Genomic DNA, 24,298 nt, shown 5'->3' on the forward strand with positions numbered 1-24,298 from the left:
AGAAGACTTGAGACTCATGTGGAAACCAAGAGAAAAACACAGATACCAACTGAGAGAGTAAAATACTGAAAACAATAACCGCAATAGAGCTCACTTGTACGGAATTTACTGTGGCCTAGGTTCTGTGCTAAGCATTTTACATAATTATCTCATGTCTTCCTCTTAACAGCTCTAAGTGATCAGATTATTATTATTCCCACTTGACAGGTGAAAAATTGAGGCCCAGTGAGAGAGAATCAAGATCCAGATGTAAAGAGACACAAAACACAGATGGAGACAGGTAATGACAGACAGGCCCAGAGAAAGAGGGAAAAGTACACAGTGAAGAAAGAAGAGGGACTGAGAGTGGGACTCCCAGGGGGTGGGGGTGGGGGTTTGGGGCCTGGGACTCCTGGGGTCTGGAGGAGGAAGGGTGAGGGAGATGACTCCCAGGTATTTCCTCCTCAACTCCCAGATACCAGGCCTCTCACTATGGGTGTTAGGCCTGATTGGGGTCGAAAATACTGATTAGGACGGAATGGGTGTGTCGCGTGTCATTATCCTATTAGGATATGACAGAAATGATTCCTGGGATGTCCCTGGTCTGGGAGAATCCTCCCCCCTTCCCCGGGCCCGCAGCCCCCCGGCCTGTGTTCTTTGATCTGCCCAGATCAGCCTCAGGGAGGATTGGAGAAGGGCAGGTCCCTCTCTGTCCCTCCCCATCGCTGGATCCCCATCACCCAGAACTGTCACTGAGGCCCACTCTGGACACAGGTGGGCCACCCTGGGGCACCAAAAGATTTCCTGGTGGGTCTTCATCCCTCTGGGTCTCTCTGCTTTCCCCCAAGCCTTGAACCAATGCCTGCCAGAGGTCCTGGCACATTTGCAAGGGCTCACCAAATGCTTATGGAATGGATGGACAAACAGCCACATCTCTTCGTGCAGGTCTTCCTCTGTTCCCCATCCGCCATCTCTCCCTGCTTTCCCACCATGTTCTTTCTCATCCCCGCCCAGGCCTCACCTATCTCCTCTCATCTTCCCTTTCACCCTGGTGTTTCTCCTAAAGCCGCTGGGCCCACCATTCCCATTAAGGAGAAACTACAGCCAGCTGCATTGGCAGACAGATTCTTTACCCTGAGCTATGGGTTTGATCCCTGGTCCAAGAAGATCCCACGTGTGGTGGGGCAGCTGAACCCGGGCACTACAGCTACTGAGCCTGCACTCTAGAGCCTGGGAACTGCAACTACTGGGCCACACACCACAACCACTGAAGCCCGAGAGCCCTAGAGCCTGTGCTCCACAAGAGAAGCCCACACTCTCCGCAACTAGAGAAAAGCCCTCAAGACAACGAAGACTCAGAACAGCCAAAAACAAATTTTTAAATAAATAAATTTTTTTTAATACGATGGAGAGAAGAGTTCTCAAGACCCCAAATACAGGCATACCCCTAGCACCTCAGAGTCAGGAATGCAAGATCAGAACAAATATGTGTCCTCCAACACCTGCTTGGTGTTATCTTGTATTTATACCCACACAAGCAGAGAACCCACACACAGCACGTGAAGTTACGTACAAACACACACACAGGGGTGCACAATTGTGAAATCACTTGCACTGACACCACATAGAAATATCCCATTCCATATGCAAAAGAGACACCTCAGTTATGTGATTATATGCCCAGCCACAGGCCATTCATCCAATCCCTACTAGGACCATGAGCAAAGACTTGGTTTTATTCACTGTTGCATCACCAGCAACTAGAACATCATCCCCACTATCCTCATAAACACAAAATGTTTCCTATGGGCCACGTGCAGTTTCTTTACATGAATTAACTCATTTAATCCTCTCAGCAACTCTATTGGCAAAAACCCATTTTGTAGATGGGAAAACTGAGGTCCAGGGAAGTTGAGTGGTTTGTGCAAAGTTTCACAGCCATTCAGAGGCCATCAAGATTTGAACTAAGGTTTCCTGGATCAGAAATTGAACCCATGTCCCCTGAAATGGCAGGTGGATTCTTTACCACTGAGCCACCAGGGAAGCCAAGGAATTAGTTTTTGAGTGCTAGCTTTGTTTTCTGGACTCTGTAGCCAGAAAGTGAGTGAAGTCACTCAGTCGTGTCCGACTCTTTGCGATCTCATGACTGAGTGACTTCACTCACTTTCTGGCTATAGAGTCCAGAAAACAAAGCTAGCACTCAACAACTAATTCCTTGGCTTCCCTGGTGGCTCAGTGGTAAAGAATCCACCTGCCATTTCAGGGGACATGGGTTCAATTTCTGATCCAGGAAGACCCCACATGCTACAGAGCAACTAAGCCCATGAGCCACAGCTACTGAGCCTGCGCTCTAGAACCTGGGAACCACAGCTTCTGAGCCCAAGTGCCACAAGTACTGAAACCCACATGCCCTAGAGCCTGTGCTCTGCAACAAGAGAAGCCGCCGAAATAAACAGTCCGCACCCCATAGCTAGAGATTAGCTCCCGCTCGCCACAACTAGAGAAAAGACCGGGCAGCCACGGAGACGGAGAACAGCCAAAAATAAATAAATAAAGTGCTACAAAGTAATAATTCCTGCCTTAACCTAGTCAGAATTACAGAAACTTGACAACTGAGACTGCACCCAAACACAGGTGCAGAGGAGGGAGAAGCACAGGAGGGCAATACAGACACATAAACAGAAAAGACACGGGAACACTCAGAGAGAGACACAGCGTGACAATCCCCACACAGAAGCAACAGCACCCAGAGAGGCACACACACCGCACAGCAGAGATACAACACACCCAAACCCAGACTCTGACGCACCCAGAGCGCCCTGAGTCCGTCCTGTTCTGCTCCCAGCCCTGCTGGGCTGGCCTTCGAGGAAGCAGCAGGCTCAGGATGGGATGGGGGCCACCCCACTTGTCTGCTCAGCCAGACTGGTTCCACCAGGGTCATGGATGGCACCACCCTCCTTGTGAAACCCACGTTGGGCAACTGGACCCTGACCTGGCCTGGACACCTGAATTCTGGGGAGAAAGAGGCTAGGAGCCTGGGTTCTGGAGTAGGGACTGGGTTCTAAGGGAGGCGAGGAGGGTGAGTAGGACCTGAACTCTGAGGAGGGATTCCTGTGTTCTCAGGAAAGAGGGGCACAGACACTTGGATCCCCGCCCCCACCCCCCGCTTTATTTTCCTTCTGTTTATTGCTACCAAACCATCTCCCTCCTCTCCCCTCATGTGTACATGCTCAGTTGTGTGACTCCATGGACTGCAGTGTGCCAGGCTCTTCTGTCCATGGAATTTTCCAGGCAAGAATACTGGAGTAGATTGCCTTCTTTATGGATTCCCTTCTTTGAAACTGAGTTTCCAGATTTAGCAAATAAAAATACTGGACACCAAGTTAAATTGGAATTTCAGGTAAACAGCAAATATTCGGCTGGCCTGAAAGTTCAATCGGGTTTTTTCATAAATGGTACAGAAGATAGTACAGAGATGGTACAGAAAAGCTTGAATGAACTTGTTGGCCAACCCAATACTTTTTTAAGAGTAAGTGTATTCCCTCCAACATATGGGACACTGCTGCTGTTACTGTTTAGGCGCTCAGTCATGTCCGATTCTTTGCAACCCTGTGGACTGTAGCCCACCAGGGTCCTCTGTCCATGGGATTTCCCAGGCAAGAATACTGGAGTGGATTGCCATTTCCTTCTCCAGAGGATCTTCCCAACTCAGGGACCAAACCTGAGTCTCCTCTTTGGTAGGCACTGAGCCACCTGGCAAGCCCCATATGGGATATACTTACAGAAAAAAAGTATTATTTATCTGAAACTCTAATTTAACTGGACATCCGGTATTTTATCTGGCAACCCCATTTGAGGGGGATGTAGGCCAGGTGCCCAGAGACTCTGCCATGGTCACCCCTCAGCCCCCAGCTCTCCCTGTCCTTCCCTCTGCCCTCCTCCTCACCCCGGAGGAGTGAGGCCACCTCACAGGCCAACTCACAGCTTCTCCAGTCCTGATTTCCTCATCTACATGAGTTGCTGTATCTAATTGGGGCCCTTGGGCTGTGTCAGAGTAGGAAGAGGAAATTTGAGGAAGACTCAGGTTGTCATCTTGGGAGCCCTAGAATCTGATCCTGACTGAGTCACCTGCAGCCCGTGGTCTTGTCTGCTGGGGGAGGGGGCCCTGTGGCTACCTCCATGGAGCAGGCCTCAAGGTGGGGAGAGATGCCAAGACGGGGCACAGAGACTCCCGGATAAGGGCACTGAGACACAGAGCTTGAGAGGAGGGCCTCAGAGATGAGGAGACAGAGAACCAGGAGAAACTGGGAGACAGATCTGCAGAGATGGGGAAAGAAAGAAAGAAAGGAGAGATTCAGAGCCAGAGAGACAATAATGCAGAGATGGGGTACAGAGCAGGGAGATGTTTCCCAGACATTCAGGCTCCCAGACCAAGTGATGGAGATAACAGGCAAGAGGCTGGGTGCTGCCCTCAGGTCTGGGACAAGGACAGCAAGCCACTTTGGGGTGGTGCCAAGAGACCAAGGCTTGGGGGAAAGCAGGACCCCAGATCAGTAAGGTGATGCCCAGCGTGGTGACGACACCACTCCCTCTGCAAGAGACCAAGGCTTGGGGGAAAGCAGGACCCCAGATCAGTAAGGTGATGCCCAGCGTGGTGACGACACCACTCCCTCTGCAGCTAACACCCCGATTTTCCAGTGCCTCCTACATTTTTGGAGTGACACCCGTGCTGGGAACCTCACCCACCCGGCTCTAATGCCGCTTCCTTCACTGAGTCACCTCCAACCCCGCCAGACCTGTTGAGGGGAGACTTCTGGGTGACTCAGGCATCCAGGCCCCCAGCTCTTTCATTTCCCAGGAAGCCAGAAGTCTGGGTGTCCTAGGACCCCTACCCGACTCAGGGCCACAGTCTAGCTTAGCCCTGAGAGTCTGGAGTCCCAGCCCCCTCTGCCCTCAAACCCGGGAGTCCCGGCCCACAGTGCTCTGTTTGGACTCAAGCATCCTGGACCACATCTTCCTCCTTTAGGAACCACAGGTTTCTCAGCTCCCAGCGTCCGCCCTTCCCAAGTTGGAGTTGGGTGAGGTGTGTTTATTTACTTTGGTTCCAGCATGGGTCACCCCCCCCAAACACACTGCCCCCCCTCCATGTGCCTGGTAGGCCTGAATGGGAGGACCCAAAGCCCCCACTCCCAGGGAAGTTGGGGCCTCACTAAGGGTGGTGGGAGCACCACCGGCCTTTCTCTTCTAGCCCTTTCCCTTCCCCCGAAGCTGTGGGTCGTGGGTCGGCCAGTGGCTGGCACCCCGACTCACCTGACTTGTTTTATTTTTCCTGAATCTCGGGCTCCCCTTTTCTTGTTATTTCTCCCCAGATGTCTGTGCCCCGCTGTCTCAGCATCTCTCTCTCTCTGTCTTCTTGTCTCTCTCCATCTCTCTGAATCTCCTTGTCTCTCTCTCCCCTCTGGTCCTCTCCTCTCCCAGTCCCTCCCCATCTCTCTATCTCTCCCTCTTTGGTCTCTGGACAGCTGTGCCCCTTGCACCTCCCCTCTGCCCTCTGTCTCCATCTCTCTGTCTTTCTGCCGCCTTCGCTTTAGACCTCTACTCCCAGCTCCTCACCCTTGGGCCCCCTCCCCCACTATTTCCTAGGTCCTCTGAGCAGAAATGGGATGAAGGATGGAGAGGGAGGGAGGGGAAGTCCCAGTGGGGAGAAGAGGGTCAGCCAGACCGGCTTGGCTCCCTGGGCATCTTCGTCAGAGCCCCGCCCAGCACCACACAGCCCGCCCATTTATAAGCCACTCGGTGCCCAGGTGTCACGCATACCTCTGTCTCCATCATCGCGCAGCAGTCCTGCAGGTAGGAGCATCCGCCCACAGCTCTCTGCTCAGAGGCTGGCGCCTCTGCTCTGTTCTTCCTGCAAATGACTCCACATCTGTCTCCTTACATTCCTCTGACTGCTTACCTCTTTGGACATCCCTGTCTTCCTCATGCCCCCTGTGACCGCCTCTCTTCTCAACCTGTTGACACTGGGTTGAATTTGGAAGTTCTGGGGCCTGGTTCCCCCTCTGCTAACCCTCTTGGCTGGGCCATCAGGTGTGAGGCGTTTTTCTTCAGCTCACTGAGCCTCAGTGTTCTGTCTGTGAAATGGGCTTGCAGAAAAAAAAGGTACTGGGCAAGTGTGAGTGCTACTGGTGGCGTCTCTATAGGCACCCAGCTCTGATCTCTCTCTGCCCTTGTCTCTGACTCTGCCTGTCTCTTGGTCGTTCTCTCCAGCACTGCCTCTGGTATAAGAGGGTCCTCTGGGGTCTGTCGGGCAGCTGTACAGAGATGGGCGAGTTTCTCGCCCCCAACCCCATACATCCCTGTCCCATTCTTTCCTAGCAGGCAAGCTGACTTGGCCTCTTTCTCCCCAGCATCCTTACCCCTGAGAACTCAGCCCCCAGTGCCCCGCCCCTTGCCCTGACCTCCCTCAGTATCCAGCACCCCCTGGGCAGACTCTGACGCTGTCACCGCCGCCACCTCTGCCGTCCCCAACGCCACCTCCTCAGGGCCAGCAAGATGCAGTTTGAGATGCACGACAACGTGAAAGGCAAAGGTGGGATCGCTGGATGGACCCTCAAACCTTCCAGTCCCTGCACCATGGCCACTTCCTTCCCCTGGGCACTCTGGCTTCGAAGACAGACGGCGCCTGCTTGCACCCCAGAAGCCCTGAAGCGCGGGAACCCAGCACCCCAAGCCCAGACCTGGAGGAGGCGGTGGCACGTCTCGGCCCCGCCCACATGTGGCGCCAACCTCCCCTACACCTGCAGGATGCCCCCCTCACCCCTAGCTGAACCAGACATGCAGGAGGCAGCAACTCCGGGGACAGAATGGGGGTGGCGATGCCCAGAAGTGGCGGCAGGGACTGGGAAGACGCAGTGGTGTCCCCTCGATGGGCGGCCTGGAGGCCTTGCCCGGACTGCCCGGCAGAGGGAGGGGCGGCAGAGGTGCCAGGGCCGGGGAGGTGCTGCGAGGCTGCCCGCTGACCCCCGCCCCCTCCCTCTGCAGCCATGTCCTACCCAGTGACCAGTCAGCCCCAAAGCGCCAGCACCTGCTACCAGACCCAGCTCAGTGACTGGCACACCGGCCTCACGGACTGCTGCAACGACATGCCCGTCTGTGAGTGCCCTGTCGCTCCCTCTCCAGACCCGGGAAGGAGCGGGAGGGGAAGGAGGGTCACCCTCAGCTTCACCCTCCTCACCCCACTCCCCGGTCCCTCCCGTGGGCCCTGAATACCCGGTCTCTAACCCTCCCGCCTTTCTCCGACGCCCGACACTCCCTAGGATCCTGGCTTCATCACACCTTCCAACTCTCACGGGGACCCTCCTCGTGCCCCTTGCACCCTCGACTGTTTTCCTTGTGGCTCCAACTCCTTCTTTAAACCCTCTTTCCCGCTCTAGAAACCCTTACTCTTCGGACCCCTAATTTCCTCTGGGACTTTCACTTCTTCCAACACTCAGTTGCCTCTGGGACCCTCACCCCGCGCCCCGCGGACCCCGCCTCGCCCCTCCCCGAGGCGGAGCCGGCCGGAGGCGCCCGGTGGGCCCCGCCCTTAGCGCCCTGCGTACGCTCCAGGTCTGTGCGGCACCTTCGCCCCCCTGTGCCTCGCCTGCCGCATCTCCGACGACTTCGGCGAGTGCTGCTGCACGCCCTACCTGCCCGGAGGCCTGCACTCCCTGCGCACCGGCATGCGCGAGCGCTACCGCATCCAGGTGCGTGCGCGCCGGGGCCCGTGGGAGCCGGGGGCTGGGGGACTGGCCTCCTCTGGTGCCAGGTTAGGGCTGCTAACCTCTCTCTCCCACTCTCTAGGGTTCCATCGGGAAGGACTGGGCAGCCCTCACCTTTTGTTTGCCCTGCGCGCTCTGTCAGATGGCGCGGGAACTGAAGATCCGAGAGTAAAGAAGTTTCCCCCACCTTCTCCTTCCCGCCCCCCGCCCCCGACCCTTCTCCTTTCCGCCCCCGAGACGCCTGCCCTCCTTTGCCCTCTCCTGGGAGGGCCTACCCCTCCACCCCATCCCTCACCAAAAATGCATCCACAATAAAAACCTGAAAACCAACTCCGCCTACATCCTTTTTCTCCCAGGGAAGGAATCTGGGTGGAGAAGGAGGTTTGATGAGGGAGGCGGGGACACAGGGGAGATGTCTTGGTGTGGAGGGAGTTCCGGAGGCAGATGCTTGACCTGCATCTGCTGTGTACGTCGTTGGCAAGTCTCTTCCTCACTAAGTCAGGGAGTCCTCGCTAACAAAGTAAAACCACTAACTCCTTAGCTGCCAACCTAAAGCTCTTGACTGCAGCCTGAAAAGAAGCAAACCCAGAAAGGTTGTCTGGGAACCATGCAGGCACTAACCCTTCCAAAGAACAAATTTAGAAGAGTCCCCTTGGTCAGTCATTGCCTATGGACTCTTGGTCTACTTACATTGCTAACAGATCTGAGGGCTCTGTCTTCAAAGCACAGAACTGTCAGCTTTACAACCCTAGTGCTGTAGAAAGGAACATTCAAGGATCATCTGATTCAATTCACCCTCTTTATTGCAAAAGCAACTAGCAGATTAAAAACTGTTCAGGTTTCAACACTGGACAGACCTGGGGCTCAACCTTGACTCTTGCCACTTTCTAGCTATGTTATCTTAGTAAATTAATAAACGTTTCTGAGCCTCTTGCCCCCACAAATTCTGGTGGTTCTACTTTCAGAACATATCCCGAGTCTCCCTTCTTCCCACTCTACTGCAAGACTTGCTCCAACCATAGTGGGTCCCCCACTGAGCTTCCTGCCTTGCCTCCAGCCTGTTTTTAGTTTCTCCCCCACAGAGGAGCCCTGTGGACACATGTGTGGAAGTAGATCACATGTCTCCTGGGCTCAGAACCCTCTGATGGCACCTCCTGCATGGAGGAAAAAGCCAGAGTATGGGGACTTCGCTGGTGGTCCAGTGGTTAAGAATCTGCCTTCCAATGCAAGGGAAATGGGTTCAAGCATTGGTCGGGGAACTAAGATCACACATGCTAGAGAGCAACTAAGCCTGTGAGCCACAACAAGCCACAGCTAAGATACGACACAGATAAAAATAAGTATTTAAAAAAAAAAAAGAAAAGAAAAGAAACAGCGTCCTCACAGCAACTTAAGGATCTACACAATCTGCCTCTTTTTCCCCCTGTGACCTTCCCTCTTTATTCTCTTTATTCCACAGGAGCCTCTTTGTTGTTTCTCTGAAATGTTAGGCGCGCTCCCACGTTAGGATCTTTGCTCTGGCTGTTCCCGCAACTCAGAGTTCTTTCCTCGGATGTCCTTATGGCTGATTCCTTCACTGCTGCTCACATGTCATCTTAAGAGCTAGGCCCTCCCTGGGACTTCCCTGGTGGTCCAGTGGCCAAGACTCTGCACGTCCAGTGCAGGGGGCCCAGGTTTGATCCCTGGTTGGGGAACTAGATTCTGCATGCCACAACTAAAGACCCTACATGCAACAGGTAGGACTCAGCGCTGTCAAATAAATTAAAAAAAAACTCATGCCAAGCACCGAGCACAGTGCTGGAGTGCTGTAGGCCCTCGGTAAAATTTCTCCTGAAGTCCCTAGGATGTCAGTGGCCACACACAGGCTAGAATCCAGGTCCCTAGCCTCCCGTGTCCAGGCTTTCTCTCACTTCACTATGAGCCTCTTAGGTGTGCACTCAGGTGTGTGGATACCAGGGAGAGGTGCCAGGCAAGGGGCTGACATGGAGGAAGGAGGAACACACGCCATGGGGCATCTGTACAGGGACATCTACATAGCAGTGACAGGGGTTGGAGGGAGGGTAGCTCTGTCCCAGAGGAAAAGTCCAGTCCAAGAGCAAACGTTCTGCTTAGGAAGGCAAAGTCACAGCGTGAGTGTTAGGCAGAGACCTTACCAAAGTGTCTGAGCACAACATGTAAGAGTCTGGAAGAACCTCAGCTCCTTTCTGATTATGCGTGACCACTGGCTCCAGGACTCCCTGAGGCAGCATGTCCCACTGCTACCTAGCTTCCCCAGTTGGGCAATTCTGCCTTATCCTGAGCACAAATTGGCCATTTTGAACACCGACTCCTAGCGTCTGCTCTGCGCTGAGACAGCTTTCAGTGAGGTCTATCTGTGCTGAGTAATGCCGTCCTTCCTTGGGACGTGGAAGAGCCTGGTGGTCAGGAACGTGGGTGAGAGAGTCAGAAGGTCCGGATTCATATGGCAGCTGTCACTCAAAGAAAAAGAAAGTGAAGTCGCTCACTCGTGTCCGAGTCTTTGCGACTCCATGGACTGTAACCTACCAGGCTCCTCGGTCCATGGGGTTTCCCAGGCACAAGTACTGGAGTGGGTTGCCATTTCCTTCTCCATAATGTCTATGAAGTACTGTTTTTTCATCTGCAAGATGGAGACTACACGGTACCTACCTTATACAATTGGTTGTTGGAAAGATCAAATGCAAAGATCAAGCGAGCCATCTAGCATTGATACTTAGCAATGTAAGTTCACAGTCACGTCTTGGAGGTCAGGTGTGACTATCATCTCATGAAGGCAAAATGTGTATGGGCAGAGTAATCCCCCAAAATTCTTTAAACTGCCCATCAAGTCTGAAAATATCGCGATACTCACAGGCTGCACTGAAGGCTCACTGGCCCCCTCGATGCAACACATTTCTGTGTTCTTGGCTAAATATCAGAGGTGGCCAGCCTGTGCCTAGGGGCTGGGTTTGCAGAAAGTTAACTTTAAAAAATTTTTTTCATTTATTTTTGGCTGTGCTGGGTCCTCCTTGCGCCAAGGCTACTCTCTAGTTGCAGGGTGAAGGTTTCTTACTGCAGCGGCTTCTCTTGTTGGGGAGCATGGGCTTGTCGGGCCTCAGAGGTTTTGGCTCCGATGCTAGAGCACAGGCTCAGTGGTTGTGGCACCCGGGCTTAGTTGCTCCGTGGCATGTGGCATCTTCCCAGACCAGGGGTTGAACCCCTCTATCCTGCATTGGCAGGTGGACCTTTTATCACTGAGCCACCAGGGATGCCCCCCAAAAGTACACTGTTGAACACTCCCAGCCAGACTGAAGGGATGGGGTCTCCTGTCCCTACCTTCCCTCACAACAGGGCTCTTGCTCACCCAGAGGACTGGCAAATAGAAGTTCCCGTGATGCTTTCCATTTGGGTTGAGAGAATCTACTTGAAGTGGAGAACACTCACTGTGCCAAGGCCTCATTTCAGTCTTTGTGCTGTCTGAGTTCTCTTAATGTCAGGGGCCAGAATAAAACCTGAACTTGGGACCAAGGCAGGCTGTTTTCCTTCTTGAGCTGAGTAGGGGGTCTCTTTTCGATAGGGATCTGGGCAAGGGTAAAAGGTCTCACTGCCCTCAGGTCCCCTCAGTTCATGCCTTCTGAGAAACAAGAGCTTCTGTAGTGGTACCACTCCCATGCCCATCAGAAGAGATGGTGAGGAGTCAGGCCCTGGCCACATGGCTTGGGGGGCGGGGGCACCAAGATAAGGATGTTTATCCGACGTAACCAGCTCTCAGGTGCCCGGTCAGAGAGCCAAGCCAGCCCATCCCCTACAGACAGCACTTAACACCGGGTCTTCACACACTCTTTATTTGTTGCTTTTACTGCTCCCCCAATTTCCCACAGCCTCTGATGGCAACATAGGGATCAGCCTCTTAGACAAAGGCCCCCAGCAGACAGGAAGACACAGGGTCCCTGCTTTCCAAGGTCCAAAAAAGAGCTGGGGGGTGGAGTCTTGGGAAAGGAGGAGTCCGAAGTTCAAGATGGTTAGGACTGGGGGAGGTGGGGCAGTCTAGGGACAGAAGGGCTCAGAAATCCAAGGTGGCGGCTGGGGCAAGAGGAGGCCTTGGGGAAAGGCCAGATGCTGCTTCAAGGAAATGTCATCTGGGAAGAGAATTGTAGGTTGAAAACTGTCATTTCTATTCCCAACCTGGGTATCCCCCTCCCCCCACAACCTCACCCAGGAGGGTATCTCAGGCAGGGGCTTTGTCTCCTCATGCGCCCTGGCAGCGCAGCGACCCTGGCCCAGACGTCGGGGACCACCACCTGAGCTTGTCCCTGCAGCCTCGTGGTGGCAGAAACAGCATCTTGCTCTGGCTCACTGGGCGGCCCCATTTCCAGTCTCCTCACAGCAGCACCCCTCCTTCACCACTGAGCCAACCCCCACACTCAGCCCCCTCTGCCCAGATCCTCAGGGCAGCCGCTGTGTCCCTGGTGGGACCTGACTGAAGAGATGTCGCTGAAAGGCATCTCAGGTCTAAAGCTGGACTCCTAATCTTCCCCCACAGCCCCAGTCTGTCCCACCTTCACCAACAACCCCACCTCGGCCCACAGTTTGGGCCACAAAGCTGGCGTCAGCCTGGCCTCCTTCCCTCCCCTACTCCGATGTCCATGTTTGCCATCATAACATCCTTCCACTCACCCGCTTCTGTCCCAGTCTCCTCTCACAGCCTCTGCCCTGACCTGGCCCATCTCGGGTCCTGCCCCACTGCGGCTTCTCTCGGCATCTCCAGTCTATTCTCCACACAGCTGAGTGACCTCTTAAATACATCGGATCCTGTCATTCTCCCTCAGAAGACTGTCCAATGGCTTCCCAATGCCCTGAGAATAAAACCCTAAGCCCTACCCGGGGTTGGTGGGCCCCGGGTGATCTGCCCCCTGCTCGACCCTGACCCCACCGCCTCTGCACATTCGGTCAGGGTCACACTGGCCAGCTTTCCGACCCTTTTCAGTAACATCAACCACTTCCCGCCTCTGTGCCTCTGTCCTTGTAGTTCCTTCTGCCTGGATCCCGCTCCCCACAGGTCCTCCCACAGTCGGTTTCCTTCTTAAAGTCGAGCTTCGCACAGTGAACAACTGACGACCCCGAGGTCCCTCACAAGCGCATCCCGTTGCTAACTCACTCCACTCGCCCGATTCAACATGCTTTTCCTCATTTACGCGTGTGCGTGCGCATGCGCACGTCGACTGTCTCCTGGCACTGGGACCTAAAATCCCGCGAGATCAGGGACCTTGACTGTCTTGGTTCCTACTCACGCCCAGTGCCTTCAACAGTGCCTGGCACGTAGTAGGTATTCAGTCAGTAATTGTTGAACGCAGAACAAAGAAGGCTCTGTCTGGGGACCCTCCCCCCAGGGGAAGGAAACCAGAAGTCTCTGAGGACACAGTGTCCCAGTTGGAGGGGCCCCAAGTCCAGGGCGGCCACCCTAAGGGGACTCGACTGCTGGGGCCGAAGGTCCTGCCGAGGGTCAGAGGGACATGCTGGTGAGGTTGTCCTGGCTCAACAGCCCCTTCCGGCCCGCACCAGCCCCATGCCCACTGCCCCCAGCGCCCCCGCCGCCGCCGCAGTATTCGTGCAGCCGGTGCCGCAGTGTGACGAGCGCTGACCCCAGGCAGGCGCCGTTGGGTGCGTGGGGCCCGCCAGGCAGTTGGAGCAGCAGTGTGGCCACGCCGGCCATGCCATCCTCGGTGGGCTCAAGGGTGATAGGCCCGGCTCGCAGGCCGGCAGTGGTGGTGGGGATGGCCGGTGGGCAGCAGCCCCCTCCTACAGGTCCCCAGGGCCCGCCGGCCCCGGTCAGCAGCAAGGGTGCCAAGAAGGGCTCGGAGCGGCGGAAGGCGGGTGGCGGGAGCCCGGCAGGCTTCCAGGTGGGGGCTGGGGCAGCAGGGTCTGGCGGGAAGCAGACAGTGACCTTGGCGAAGGGGCGGCTGGCCATCTTGGTCATCTCCTGCAGGTGCCGGCGCTGTTCCTGCCGGTGGTCCAGGGCCTGCTTGGCCTTCCAGAGCAGCACACAGAGCGAGAGGAAGAGGAAGAAGCAGGAGAAGAAGACAGAGAAGAAGACAAACAGGTCAATGTGGGCCTGGTCCTGCCGGAAGAACAGCAAGCCCTGCGAGTCAGCTGAGCCGTTGGCACTGGGCCCACTTGGGTCTCCCACACCCAGCAGGAGCAGGTAGAAGCGGCTGGACTTGAGGGTGTGGTGCTCGTGCGGGTAGGTGATGACCAGCCGGTCCCTCACGCCACGGACCACCAGCACCGCCGACGGCTCTGTCACTGTCACGTAGGTGATCAGGCCCCGTGGCCAGACCTCCCGCACTCGCGGCTCTGCTGGGGTAGCCGGCCCACCTCCAGCCCCAGGTCCCCCGAGATCCCCAGGTCCCCGGGGCCCGCCGTCAGCAGGGGGTGGTGGGGGTGGGGGAGGTGGTGGCGGCTGGATATGCACGGTGTGGACACCAGTGTCGGGAGCCACGCGGACCACGAAGGTGTCATAGGAGGTGGAGACGTAGAGGTCCACGGCGCCAAAGGTCACGTCCAGCGTCAGGCGGATGTCCACGTTGGTGAACTTAGGCTGCACTCCAAAGAGAACGGTGCGTCCGGGACCCAGAGCCCGGCGCTTGGGCTCGTGGAAACAGTTGGTTTGGGACGTGGGGTCCAGGCAGTACTCCTGTTCCACGGAGATGAGGCGGTAGCACTGCTGGCCCCCTAGCGGGCTCCCGTGGAATGACTCTCGGCACTTGGCACACTGCGGGCAGGGCAGGGTAGAACAACTCAGTGTCCAGCCCTCCAAGGAGACAGACTGTATTTTGTACCTACTGGTAAGTAACCTCTGCCACTGTAGCAGGTCCTCTATTTTGTATCTACTCATTAGCCCATGTCCCAGCAGCTTCCCTGTGACCCCGGCCCTGAAGGTCCCTGACACAGTGTGGACACTAAGAGCACCCTACACTCCAGCACTGTGGTTCCTGGTGTCACCCCAGCAACCACAGCACCCTGATGGCGAGGCCTCTGGAACTCTGAGACACAGCGATGCAGAGCTCTGTTGAATCCTGGCTTGACCACCTCCCTAGCCATGTATCCTTGGACTAGTGACCTACCCTTGCTGAACTGGAGACTCTTCCTCTGTACCCGGGGAGTAAACACTGCTGAAATCATAGCCTCCACAGGAGTAGGCCCGCCTGGCCTGCTGGCCTTGCTGTTTCTGACTGTAGCAGGTAGGTCCTCCCTCGGGGCCTTTGTACTGGTTGAGCCTCTGCCTGGATCGCTCCCCTGCTCCCCCAAGTCTGAATGTCCAGTGTCCTCACGTCCATTGGCTCTTTACTCAAGTGTCACCTTGAGTGACACTTACTTACCTTCTTGCTCAGGCCCTTCTTGGCCACTGTATCTACCATTTCTACTCCCCACACCCCCGAGCCCTCCTCGCTGCTTCATTTTCCTCCTTACTGCTCATCACTAACACCCTGCGTGTCTTGAGTTATTTTTCTGTTTATTTCTGGACTTCTCCATGAGTTCCCCAGAAATTGAAAGCATTAAGTCACTCAGTCATGCTTGACTCTTTATGACCTCAAGCCCACCAGGTTCCTCTGACCATGGAATTCTCCAGGCAAGAATACTGGAGTAGGTTGTCATTTCCTTCTCCAGGGGACCTTCCTGACCCAGAGATCAAACCCAGGTCTCCTGCATTGCAGGCAGATTCTCTACCGTCTGAGCCACCAGGGAAGGATGAGACATTTTGCCTGTTTTGTTTCCTACTGTGTCCCAGCGCTCTGCATAGTGCCTGGCATAACTAGGCGCTCAGTTAATACGTGTGGACTGAATGAGTGGATGGATAACAGCTCACTTGATTCCTGTAGTCCAGTAGAAATCACTCAGTCTCTGAGGTTGACCAGAGCCAGTCCAAGCTCCAAACCCAAGCAGCTGTTTGACCCAGGACAGGTCTCTGAGCCTCTCCCTCTTCTGCCCACAGCTCACTGAGGCCCCAGCACAGCCTTCCTGAGCCTTCCATGTGTGCGCTGTCTCCGCTCTATCTGTGGCATAGCTCCAGCTCAGTGGCAAGCACTCCCTATGTAGTAGCTACCACTGCTATCACGGGGTGCTTCCCAGGTGGCTCAGTGGTAAAGAATCTACCTACCAATTCAGGAGATGCAGATTTGATCCCTAGGTCAGGAAGATCCCCTGGAGAAGGAAATGGCAACCCACTCCAGTATCCTTGCCTGGAGAATCCCACGGACAGAGGAGCCTGGTGAGCTACAGTCCATGGGGTGGCAAAGAGTCAGATATGACTAAGCAACTAAACAGCAACAACTGCTATCATTAGAAGTGAAAGAAACTGCTTAATCAGAGCCCCTAAACAGAGCTGCTGGAGGAGAAGGTCTGAACTCATCTCCAAAGCTGTCTGTTCAGACAAAGACCAACAGGCCTTTTGATTAAACATCAAGAAAGCAAAACTAGTCCTGGGTGACACCTATCCCGGGTCAGACAGCTGGTTGGGTTTGCAGCTTCGACTGACCCTGGTCAGTCCCAGGTGTGAGCACCTGGATCTGGCCAGTCCTGAAGGCAGACTCCAGAACTCGGTTTTGAAAGTTTTGTTTTTTGCTCAAGCTACCATGATACGAGTTTTCCAGCATTTGCCATCTTTAAGTTGTGACTACCTGTAATGGAGTCTGTCTCCTTACCACCCTGAAAGCCCCCAGGAGGCTCATTTCTGGGTTCCCAGTATCACGCTGAGGGCCTGACACTGACTAGGGATCAGTTTATCAAGCTGACCTCGATCCCCAGGACCACAGATACCAGAACCATGTTGTCAGTCCTGCCTGAGCCAGGCTGCCTCATCCCAACTTGGACCTCTTCTGGGCTTGGGGCCCTTGACCCATAACTTGCATCTCCAGCCATACCTGGTATTTGTAGCAGTCTCGGCGGTCACTGGGGGAGCTGCCCTGGCACGTGCCTGTCTCTGTGTTGTTCTGACATGGGCAGCCTGTCCCATCCTGCTCATTACACGTGTCCGCGTGGCCATTACACTGGCATCTGAAGACAGGGAAGAAAATGAGGGTTATAGAGCTCCCATGACCTACAGGGGCCAGGCTGGATGCTGTAAACACAAGCTCCAATCCGTGAGGCCAGAAGAGGAAGCTGAGGCTCACAGAGGTCAAGCCGTTTACCCCAAGGCCACAGAGCTGTTCAGTGGCCGAGTCAGGATTAGAACCCAGGTTGGATGGACTCCAGGGTCACAAGGAAGGGGATGGAATGGGAAGACTGGCGTGAGGCCTCTTCCTCAGGGTCCTCTCTATTTTTTATTTTTAAATTCAAATTTTTTTTTTTAATTTTTGGCTGCACTGGGTCTTCGTTGTGGCATGTGGGCTCTCAAGTTTCAGTGCACAGGCTTAGTTACTCTCCAGCATGGGGGATCTTAATTCTTGGACCAGGGATAGAACCCACGTCCCCTGCATCGGAAGGTGGATTCTTAACCACTGGCCCACCAGAGACATTCCAGGGCCGTCTCTCTGCCCAACAGTCTCCACCAGGGCTGCTCAGCAGCCTGCATTTCAGCACCAGCCTCTGAGGTGGAAGGCCTCCCACCTGAGTCTATCTATTGCCCCCAGCCCTAGCCTCAGGGGACCCCATCCTTGCCTGAGGGCTGAGGACTGGGGAGAGGACTCTGGCTCTCAGAGCTGCTCCTATTGGGCAAGGCGGAGGTCCCAGGCCCACCTCCACTTACTTGGTGCATTTCCCGTCGAGGAGGAAGTAGCCGTGGAGGCAGCTCTCACACTTATCCCCGTAGCTGTTATTCTGGCAGTTCACACACACAGCCTCATCTTCGCTGGGACCCTCTGTCGCCCAGTGTTCAATCTGGCCAAGGGCCGACAGGACGATCACAAACCAACACGGACCAGACCCCTCCTCCTTCAGACCCAGGAGCTCAGGACCCCAGCCTCTTTCACCTCATCTGGATCCAGCGAGTACTTCTCCGGCTCCCTCCTGGCTATCTCAAGCTCCTTCCTGGAGACGCAGACGTGGCTGTTGCCGCGACAAAAGGCGTGGCAGGGCCGGCAGGTCCCTCCCCCTACGGCTGAGCCCACGAACAGTGGGAGGCACTGCTCACAGTGGCTGCCCTGGAAACCAGGGACAGAGTGGTCAGAGGGAGTTAAGGGTCCTGGTGGTTGTGAGAGTCGGGGGAGGTTCTGAGAGCACCCAGCTTCCCTGTGGCTCAGAGAGTAAAGAACCTGCCTGCAATGCAGGAGACTCGGGTTTAATTCCTGGCCTGGAGAAGAAAGTGGCTACCCACTCCAGTATTCCATGGACAGAGGAGCCTGGCAGGCAACAGTCCACAGGGTTGCAGAGTCAGACACAACTGAGCAACTAACACTTTTCACTTTCTGAGAGCACCATGGGAAGGCAGCAGTGGCTCCGGCATTTGGCTTGGACCACCCCAGCCCCTCTACCGTTTAGCCCTCCACATTCACTTGCACACCTCCAGTGACAGGGTCTCAGTCCGCTTCAGTCCAGGGTGTTGAGCTCGGAAAGCCATTCCCTACCTGATCCTAAATGCTGTTCCACTTGTTCACCCTCCCTGGCCCAGCACTAACTCTGTCACACTATTTCCAGGCACTCCACTGTGACACAGCCCCAGAAGGTGTCCCCACTGTCCTCTCATCCCCCCTGAGATGGGGCTATGCCATCTCCTCCCTGCGTCTAGCTCACTGGGGCTTGGGACAAGGCTCAAGATGCCTGAGCGCAGGCGGAAGGCCAGCAGGGCCCGGGGGCAGGCCTGGAAATCCTGGACGGCCACCTTGGTGTGATTGTGGCAGAGCAGGCAGTGGTCGCGGGCCCCCACGCCGGCGCAGTCGCTGTGGCGGTTGCAGCGACACTCCGTGGAACAGTTGCGGCCGACGAAGCCGAAGTGGCAGCGGCAGTGGTCGGGCTCCACACACGAGCCGTTCACGCAACCCTGGGCGCACACTGGGCGGCACAGCCCCGTCACGCTGCGGGGAGGGGGTGGGGGTCAGGGCAGGGAAGCAGCCGCCCCCTCCGCAGGGCAGACCTGGCTGGCGTCAGGGTCCTCACAGCTTCTCAGAGCCCACCCCGACCACCCACCCTCTTCTCCACTAGTCCACCCCGCCCCAGGTCTGTCCCATCACTGCCCTGCTCCTGGGTCCAGCCCAGAACCTCCTGTGGGAGCGATGAGCTCCCACTCCAGGGCACCCTCTCAAACCAGCGTACCAACCTGCCCTCCCTGGACCAAGTGCCTACCTCACGCCCTCCTCCACACCTTGGACTGTGGTTCCTTGCATCCTGCTTGGGTCCATGCCCCATCCTTAACTGCTCCTCACAGGCTCTCCCACTCCACGGTCGGTCTGGCCTGCTCCCCTCAACCCCACCAGAGCCCTGGTCCAGCCGGAACCTCACTTGTCCATGGTGTAGCCTGCCTTGCAGCTGCACTCGTAACCGTGGGGCCGGTCGTGGCAGTTCTGGGTCTCGTTGCAGTCATGGTGCCCGTTGGCACATTCGTCCTCCGGGGGGCAGGAAAGAAAGGCCCAGGAGGCCCCAGGTCGCCCACACGTCAGCCCTGACATGAAGATACCAGGCTTCACTGGGGGGCAAGGGCCTCTGTACCTCCCACCCAGCCACCCTGGCCCTTGCTCCCACTTTCCCTGAACACCACCTGTGAGGGCCCACACGTTCATTCTCTGCACCAACCCCCATGTCGGAACCCAGATGGGCCGGCCCCCCTCACCCCATCCCCAGAGCCATCTGTCTCACCGTCACGGGGGCCACTGAGTCCACCCTCCAGGCAGCGGCCGCCCCCATCCTGGCCCCCCCAGGTACACCAGCCACAGTGGGGGCGCCGCAGGCACAGGGCACACTGGGTTGCCTGAGCACAGCCCAGGGAGCAGCTCTCGGGTCCGCGGAGCAGCCGCCCACAGCCTCCGGCCATACACCGCAGGGGCAGATAGGAGGGGCTCAGACACTGCGGGGAGCAGAAACGGCAGAGGAAGAGCATCAGACACGCACGTCCTGGGGAGCTCCCTGGGCCGCACCCTCTTCTCAGAGACCTCACCCCTGCTGGCCACAACCAGGTGGGCCAAAATGGACATCACCTGGGGCCACTGCATCCTCCCTTCTCAGCCTTTGGAACTGGAAGTTCAGACCGGAAGTCAGGCTAGGGACAGCCTTAAAACTAGACTGTGGACCAGGGCTGGCCAGGCCGTTTGGATGAACAAGTGACAGCAGAGGAAGAGAGTGAGGAGGGGCGAGGAAAGAGCAGAGGCAGAAGGCAGCAAAGACGAGACCCACACACTAAAGACGAGGAGAGAGGCAGCCTTCCGGGCTCCGTCTCCAGTGCCTGGCTGCACTTCCCACCCGCCTTATCAGAGGCACCACTGTGTTGGTGCAGTGAGCCCTCTCTACCACCTGGCTTGGGATACAGCCGTTTCTTACGATCAAAGAAAGGCAATGGTCCCAGGTGGACACAGAAACTAGATTCAGGAGGGGGGATGCCAGCCACAGTCTCTTAGAACGTGGAAGAGGCCTCCCTGGCAGTCCAGTGGTCAGGACCTTGAACTTCCTTTGCAGGGGTTGCAGGTTCAATCTCTGGTTGGGGAACTAAGATCCCTCATGAGGCACAGAGTGGCCAAAAAAACCCCACTTTAAAAAAAAAAAAAAAAAAGAACCTGGGCCCAGCCGTTGGGGCAACAGGACCCTCCTGCCCTTGGCTGGGAGGATTTGGGGTCTGTGGTCAGGGGCTGCAGTGCAGCTCACACACCATCACTTATTGTGTCCGGGCACTCAGACAGGGTATGCAATGAGGTCAGGAACTTACCTCACTGTATGAGAGCATTTTATTTACAGCTCTGGCCTTAAGTAAAGTACAAGGGGAAAGGGGTTAGTCTAGGCTGTCTTTCTGGACGCACTCAGGAAGAAACAAAGCAATTGTGCAATCCTGAAATAGAAAACCCTGATTGCTGTGGCCGGAGCTCTGAACCCACTGTGGGCTATGCCGGTGATGAGCTGACCCTGGCTGAACAGCTGGAGCCAAATTCTCCTCCAGGTCAGGCTTCCAGATCTAAAATTAGTGCCCCCCTTGGCAGACAGCAGGGCCATCGGGAAGGGGGCCGAGAGAAGCCCAAGGCTCCAGTCGGCCAAGTGTTCTCTTCTGGGACCACTGTAGTGGCCCAATGCAATGCTGCCCAACACCATTAACTGCGTTTCCTGGAAGAGATGCAGGATCCCAGCTTGTCTGCTGACCTATGCCCACCACCTGGCAAAGTGCCCGGCACGAGGAAGGTGCTCGGTGATGAATTTGGTGAAAGGAGAAAGGGAAGGAAGGAAGAAGCCAGCCAGTCAGTGGGGAAGACAGCACCCTGTTGCCTGCCCCAGGCTCTGAGGCCAAAGTCATTCAGAACAAAGTCTAACAGTTACAACATGGCTGCCCTTGAGCCACAGCCCAACAGGTCTTATCTGCATACCTGTTACATTTGATCTGTTGCTGGAGTGGATGCGCAGTGGTATTTTTTTATGTTTTTAGTTGGTTTTTTTTTTGGCCACGAGGCATGTGGGATGTTAGTTCCCTACCAGGGATCAAACTCGCAGCCCAGCACTGGGAGGTGAAGTCTCAGCCACTGATCGCCAGGGAAGTCCCCTTGACCTATGTCTTAAAAAAAAACCCTGAGCCAACACACTTTAGTTTTTAACTGCTTCTCCTAGAAGTCAGGTGTGGCAGCGGCCCTCTGACATTCCCACGCAGCTTCAGCTCCGTGCTATCCACTCAGCCGCCCCACCACTCCCTCCCGCCTCCCAGCTCCTCAGCTGCCTGCGGGCTCTCTGGTGTTGTCTTCCAGTCCCTGGAATCCCAGTAAAGACAAATAATACCAACCTCAAAAATACTTAGGGAGACCTTGTATCACCAGAAGGAGCCCAGACTTGAGGATGAGAGAGGCCTCTGCTTGTTAGAGGAGCCACCGCAGGGGGCTCTGCCCTTGCAGCCACACTGAGCGCCCCCACAGGAAGCAACCCCCACCCCCAGCCGCTGCACTGACCCTCTCCGTGTGGCACAGACAGCTGAGAATGGAGATCTTCCCAGGGGGTGGGACGTGGGGCGGGGGTGGTATCACTGAGTTTCTACTGAAGAGCAGGCACTGCTCCAGGCTCTAAATAATTCTCCCATCTAATGTGGACAACCCTCCTATGGGATGGAGTGGTATGACACCAAATATACTTGGTCTTTGTCCCAGGTTCCTGGTACTGAGCTACTAAAATACACAGGGGTTCCTGAGTGATGGGCACGTCTTTCGTTATTCAGGAGGAACCCCTTTACACCTAAGTTTATGTTAATGGGGTGACTTAGGGGAGTTACCAGTCACCAGGGTTTAGGGCAGAGACTGAGGTCTCTAAAAACACTTGAACAATGAGATTCAGGGACTTCCCTGGTGGTCCAGTGGTTAGGACTCTGCGCTTTCACTGCCGTGGGCACAAGTTCAATCCCTGGTTGGGGAAGACCCCACAAGCCCCATGACGTGGCCAAAAAAGAAAAAAGAACAAGACAAAGAAGGAAGAAAGAGATGTGGGGAGAGAAAGTGGGAAGGAAGAGCAAGTGTGATGGTGGGAGCAGACCTAAGCAGATGGAGGACTGGGGCAGAGGCGGCGGTGGTGAGAAAGGTGAACGTGGCGGGCGGGGAGGCCCACCCGCATCCCCGGCCGGGTGTGGTACCTGCTGGAGGCTGCTGCTCCAGACGCAGTGCTGCCAGCCCCCGTCAGCACCCTTGGAGTCCAGGCAGGAGGTGCAGTTGGGCAGGAGGTGACAGGGTGTGGGGCAGGGCAGCGGGGGCGATGACTCCACTGGCATCGGGGACACGTTCAGCAGTGAGTGGCTGAAGCACGTCCAGTCGTAGGTGGGCTGCACCGAAAGGATGCGGCGGGTCTCCCCTGAGGTTGGGGGGGGCGCAGGGATTAAGAAGTGGGTCCGGGTCCTTTGCCCGCTCCCCACCTCCCCACCTCACACCAGGCCGCTGAGCCCCTGGCATCCCTGGAGCAGGAGTCCAGGCGCCCCGGACTGTCCTCTCGGGGAGCAGGCCTGGCGCTCACCCGTCCTCTTGAACTGCCGCGTCCACATGCATTTGCCCTCCCTGGTGCACTGCTCGCAGTCGGCCGCCCCGCACACAGCCTCCGAGCAGTTCCCGGCCCAGAAGACCTCGCGCTGGTTGATGCGACAGTCATTCTCTGAGGTGCAGGACCCGTTGCGCCCAATGCAGGCACCCTCGGGGCAGTTGGTACACCACTTACAGCGTGGGGCAGAGGCCTGGGGGAGAGGTACTGGCTCAGAGGGGTCGTCAGGGCCCCCAGCACCCCTCCGGTCTCAGTCCCTGCCACCTGATCCCAGGTGAAGAGCCCCGTGGTGCCTGAAACACATTCCCCACCACCCCCCCACCCCATCACTCACCTCTCCATCTCCAGGCTGCAGGGTCCGGGGATGGCGGGCCAGGCACTCGCTGCAGGTCCGCAGACGTCGACATTCCTCGGGGGAGTGGGGCATAGGGGAGCAGGGGGTGCCGCCACAGCCCAGCCTGGGGAGGCGAGAGGCCTGGCCTGTCACACTCAGCCAGGCTCCATCCTCCCCGCACCCGGCGCCCCTCCCTGGTGCCTCCTGGACACTGGTCTGCAGGCCCCGCAGGTCCATCTCAAACTGGCCTCAGCACAGGCCTCCCAGACCGGCCCCTCCTGAGCTCACTTGGTGACAGTCCCATGGCCACCTGTCATCCCAGGCCAGAGACACTGGACAACACCCCATGTCCTCCTGGCACTCCACCCATGGAGGCCTCTGTCTCCTAACTTCTTCCCTGACCAACCCCTCCTCCCCAACCCCTGCAGCCCCCTGCCCAGGTCAAGGCTCCTCCTCTCAGGCCTCCACCTGCAGCCTCCCCTCCCCATCCCCTCCTCCATGAGCCCACCCCTGCCCTCTCCTGCTCACCCCTTCGATGACTCCCCATCACCCACATGGAGGCTCACAATCCCTGACTCAAAATCCTTGAAGGCATACACGTTTCAGAATTTTCTAGGTTTTAGAAAAGCAGTGGGTGTACCCACTGTTATGTAACACCCCAAGCAGAGTCTGGGGGAGCACCCTAAAAATCAGACCCTATAATAGTCTGTAGTAAACATGGTGACACAGGTAATGGGACAAAACAAAGCCCAGTAGTAGCCTCACGTCAGCAAAGGGTAACTGCGGCCAGTACAGTTTGTGCTAAACCCAGCAAAGTACTTTCAGCCTCCTGAGATGCCTGGATTCCCAAACTACAGACAAGGAGTCTCCAGAGCTGGACATAGCCCAGGGCGGCTGGGCCCTGGAGCCCTCTCTGAGCAGACCCACCCACCTCTCCAGGCTGTCTTCCCCAACTCAGGTGTTTCTAAAAGCCACTAGACACAGCCCTACTTCCGAATCTTTGTGGTCTAAATGACCCCAAGCTGGTCATTTGGGGCCCAGTTCAGACTCAGCTGCCCCAGCCCACAAACAGGGTTCCCCACTCGGGCACTCCCCATGC

The 24,298-nt window shown here is 56.3% G+C and overlaps 2 protein-coding genes across 5 annotated transcripts in view; one reads left to right on the forward strand and one right to left on the reverse strand.

The window, feature by feature from the left end:
- The first annotated feature begins 5,774 nt into the window (after positions 1-5,774).
- Positions 5,775-8,069, forward strand: CNFN (cornifelin). 3 transcript variants are annotated; one of them, XM_019978769.2, is made up of 5 exons: positions 5,791-5,829; positions 6,387-6,568; positions 7,021-7,131; positions 7,588-7,724; positions 7,822-8,069. In XM_019978769.2, the coding sequence occupies exons 2-5, from the start codon at positions 6,532-6,534 to the stop codon at positions 7,909-7,911; spliced, it is 375 nt and encodes a 124-aa protein (XP_019834328.1). In that variant the 5' UTR covers positions 5,791-5,829; positions 6,387-6,531; the 3' UTR covers positions 7,912-8,069. The 3 variants fall into 3 exon arrangements, with proteins under 3 accessions (XP_070627194.1, XP_019834328.1, XP_070627193.1); XM_070771093.1 differs by lacking the exon at positions 6,387-6,568 and having other exon boundaries at positions 5,775-5,829; XM_070771092.1 differs by lacking the exon at positions 5,791-5,829 and having other exon boundaries at positions 6,360-6,568.
- Positions 8,070-11,565: 3,496 nt separating this feature from the next.
- MEGF8 (multiple EGF like domains 8) overlaps positions 11,566-24,298 on the reverse strand; it is a 40,924-nt gene continuing 28,191 nt past the window's right edge. For both annotated transcript variants that reach the window (XM_019979238.2, XM_070771094.1), the window contains 10 exons: positions 23,200-23,323; positions 22,845-23,058; positions 22,471-22,685; positions 19,524-19,731; positions 19,170-19,329; positions 18,553-18,745; positions 17,705-17,875; positions 17,482-17,612; positions 16,658-16,790; positions 11,566-14,508 (listed from right to left, as the gene is read on the reverse strand). In XM_019979238.2, coding sequence (XP_019834797.2) covers positions 13,240-14,508; positions 16,658-16,790; positions 17,482-17,612; positions 17,705-17,875; positions 18,553-18,745; positions 19,170-19,329; positions 19,524-19,731; positions 22,471-22,685; positions 22,845-23,058; positions 23,200-23,323 — 2,818 coding nt within the window. In that variant the 3' untranslated portion in view covers positions 11,566-13,239. The remainder of the gene's footprint in view (positions 14,509-16,657; positions 16,791-17,481; positions 17,613-17,704; positions 17,876-18,552; positions 18,746-19,169; positions 19,330-19,523; positions 19,732-22,470; positions 22,686-22,844; positions 23,059-23,199; positions 23,324-24,298) is intronic.

The sequence above is a fragment of the Bos indicus genome, chromosome 18, assembly GCF_029378745.1.
Source record: "Bos indicus isolate NIAB-ARS_2022 breed Sahiwal x Tharparkar chromosome 18, NIAB-ARS_B.indTharparkar_mat_pri_1.0, whole genome shotgun sequence".
NCBI classification, from domain to species: domain Eukaryota; kingdom Metazoa; phylum Chordata; class Mammalia; order Artiodactyla; family Bovidae; genus Bos; species Bos indicus.

What these genes read in the sequence shown, in the direction of transcription:
- CNFN (XM_019978769.2), top strand. Translation starts at nt 6,532, where the DNA reads ATGCAGTTTGAGATGCACGACAACGTGAAAGGCAAAG. An exon ending in CTGCAACGACATGCCCGTCT is followed by an intron (nt 7,132 to 7,587) that starts GTGAGTGCCCTG and finishes CGTACGCTCCAG; the next exon opens with GTCTGTGCGGCACCTTCGCC. An exon ending in GCGAGCGCTACCGCATCCAG is followed by an intron (nt 7,725 to 7,821) that starts GTGCGTGCGCGC and finishes CCCACTCTCTAG; the next exon opens with GGTTCCATCGGGAAGGACTG.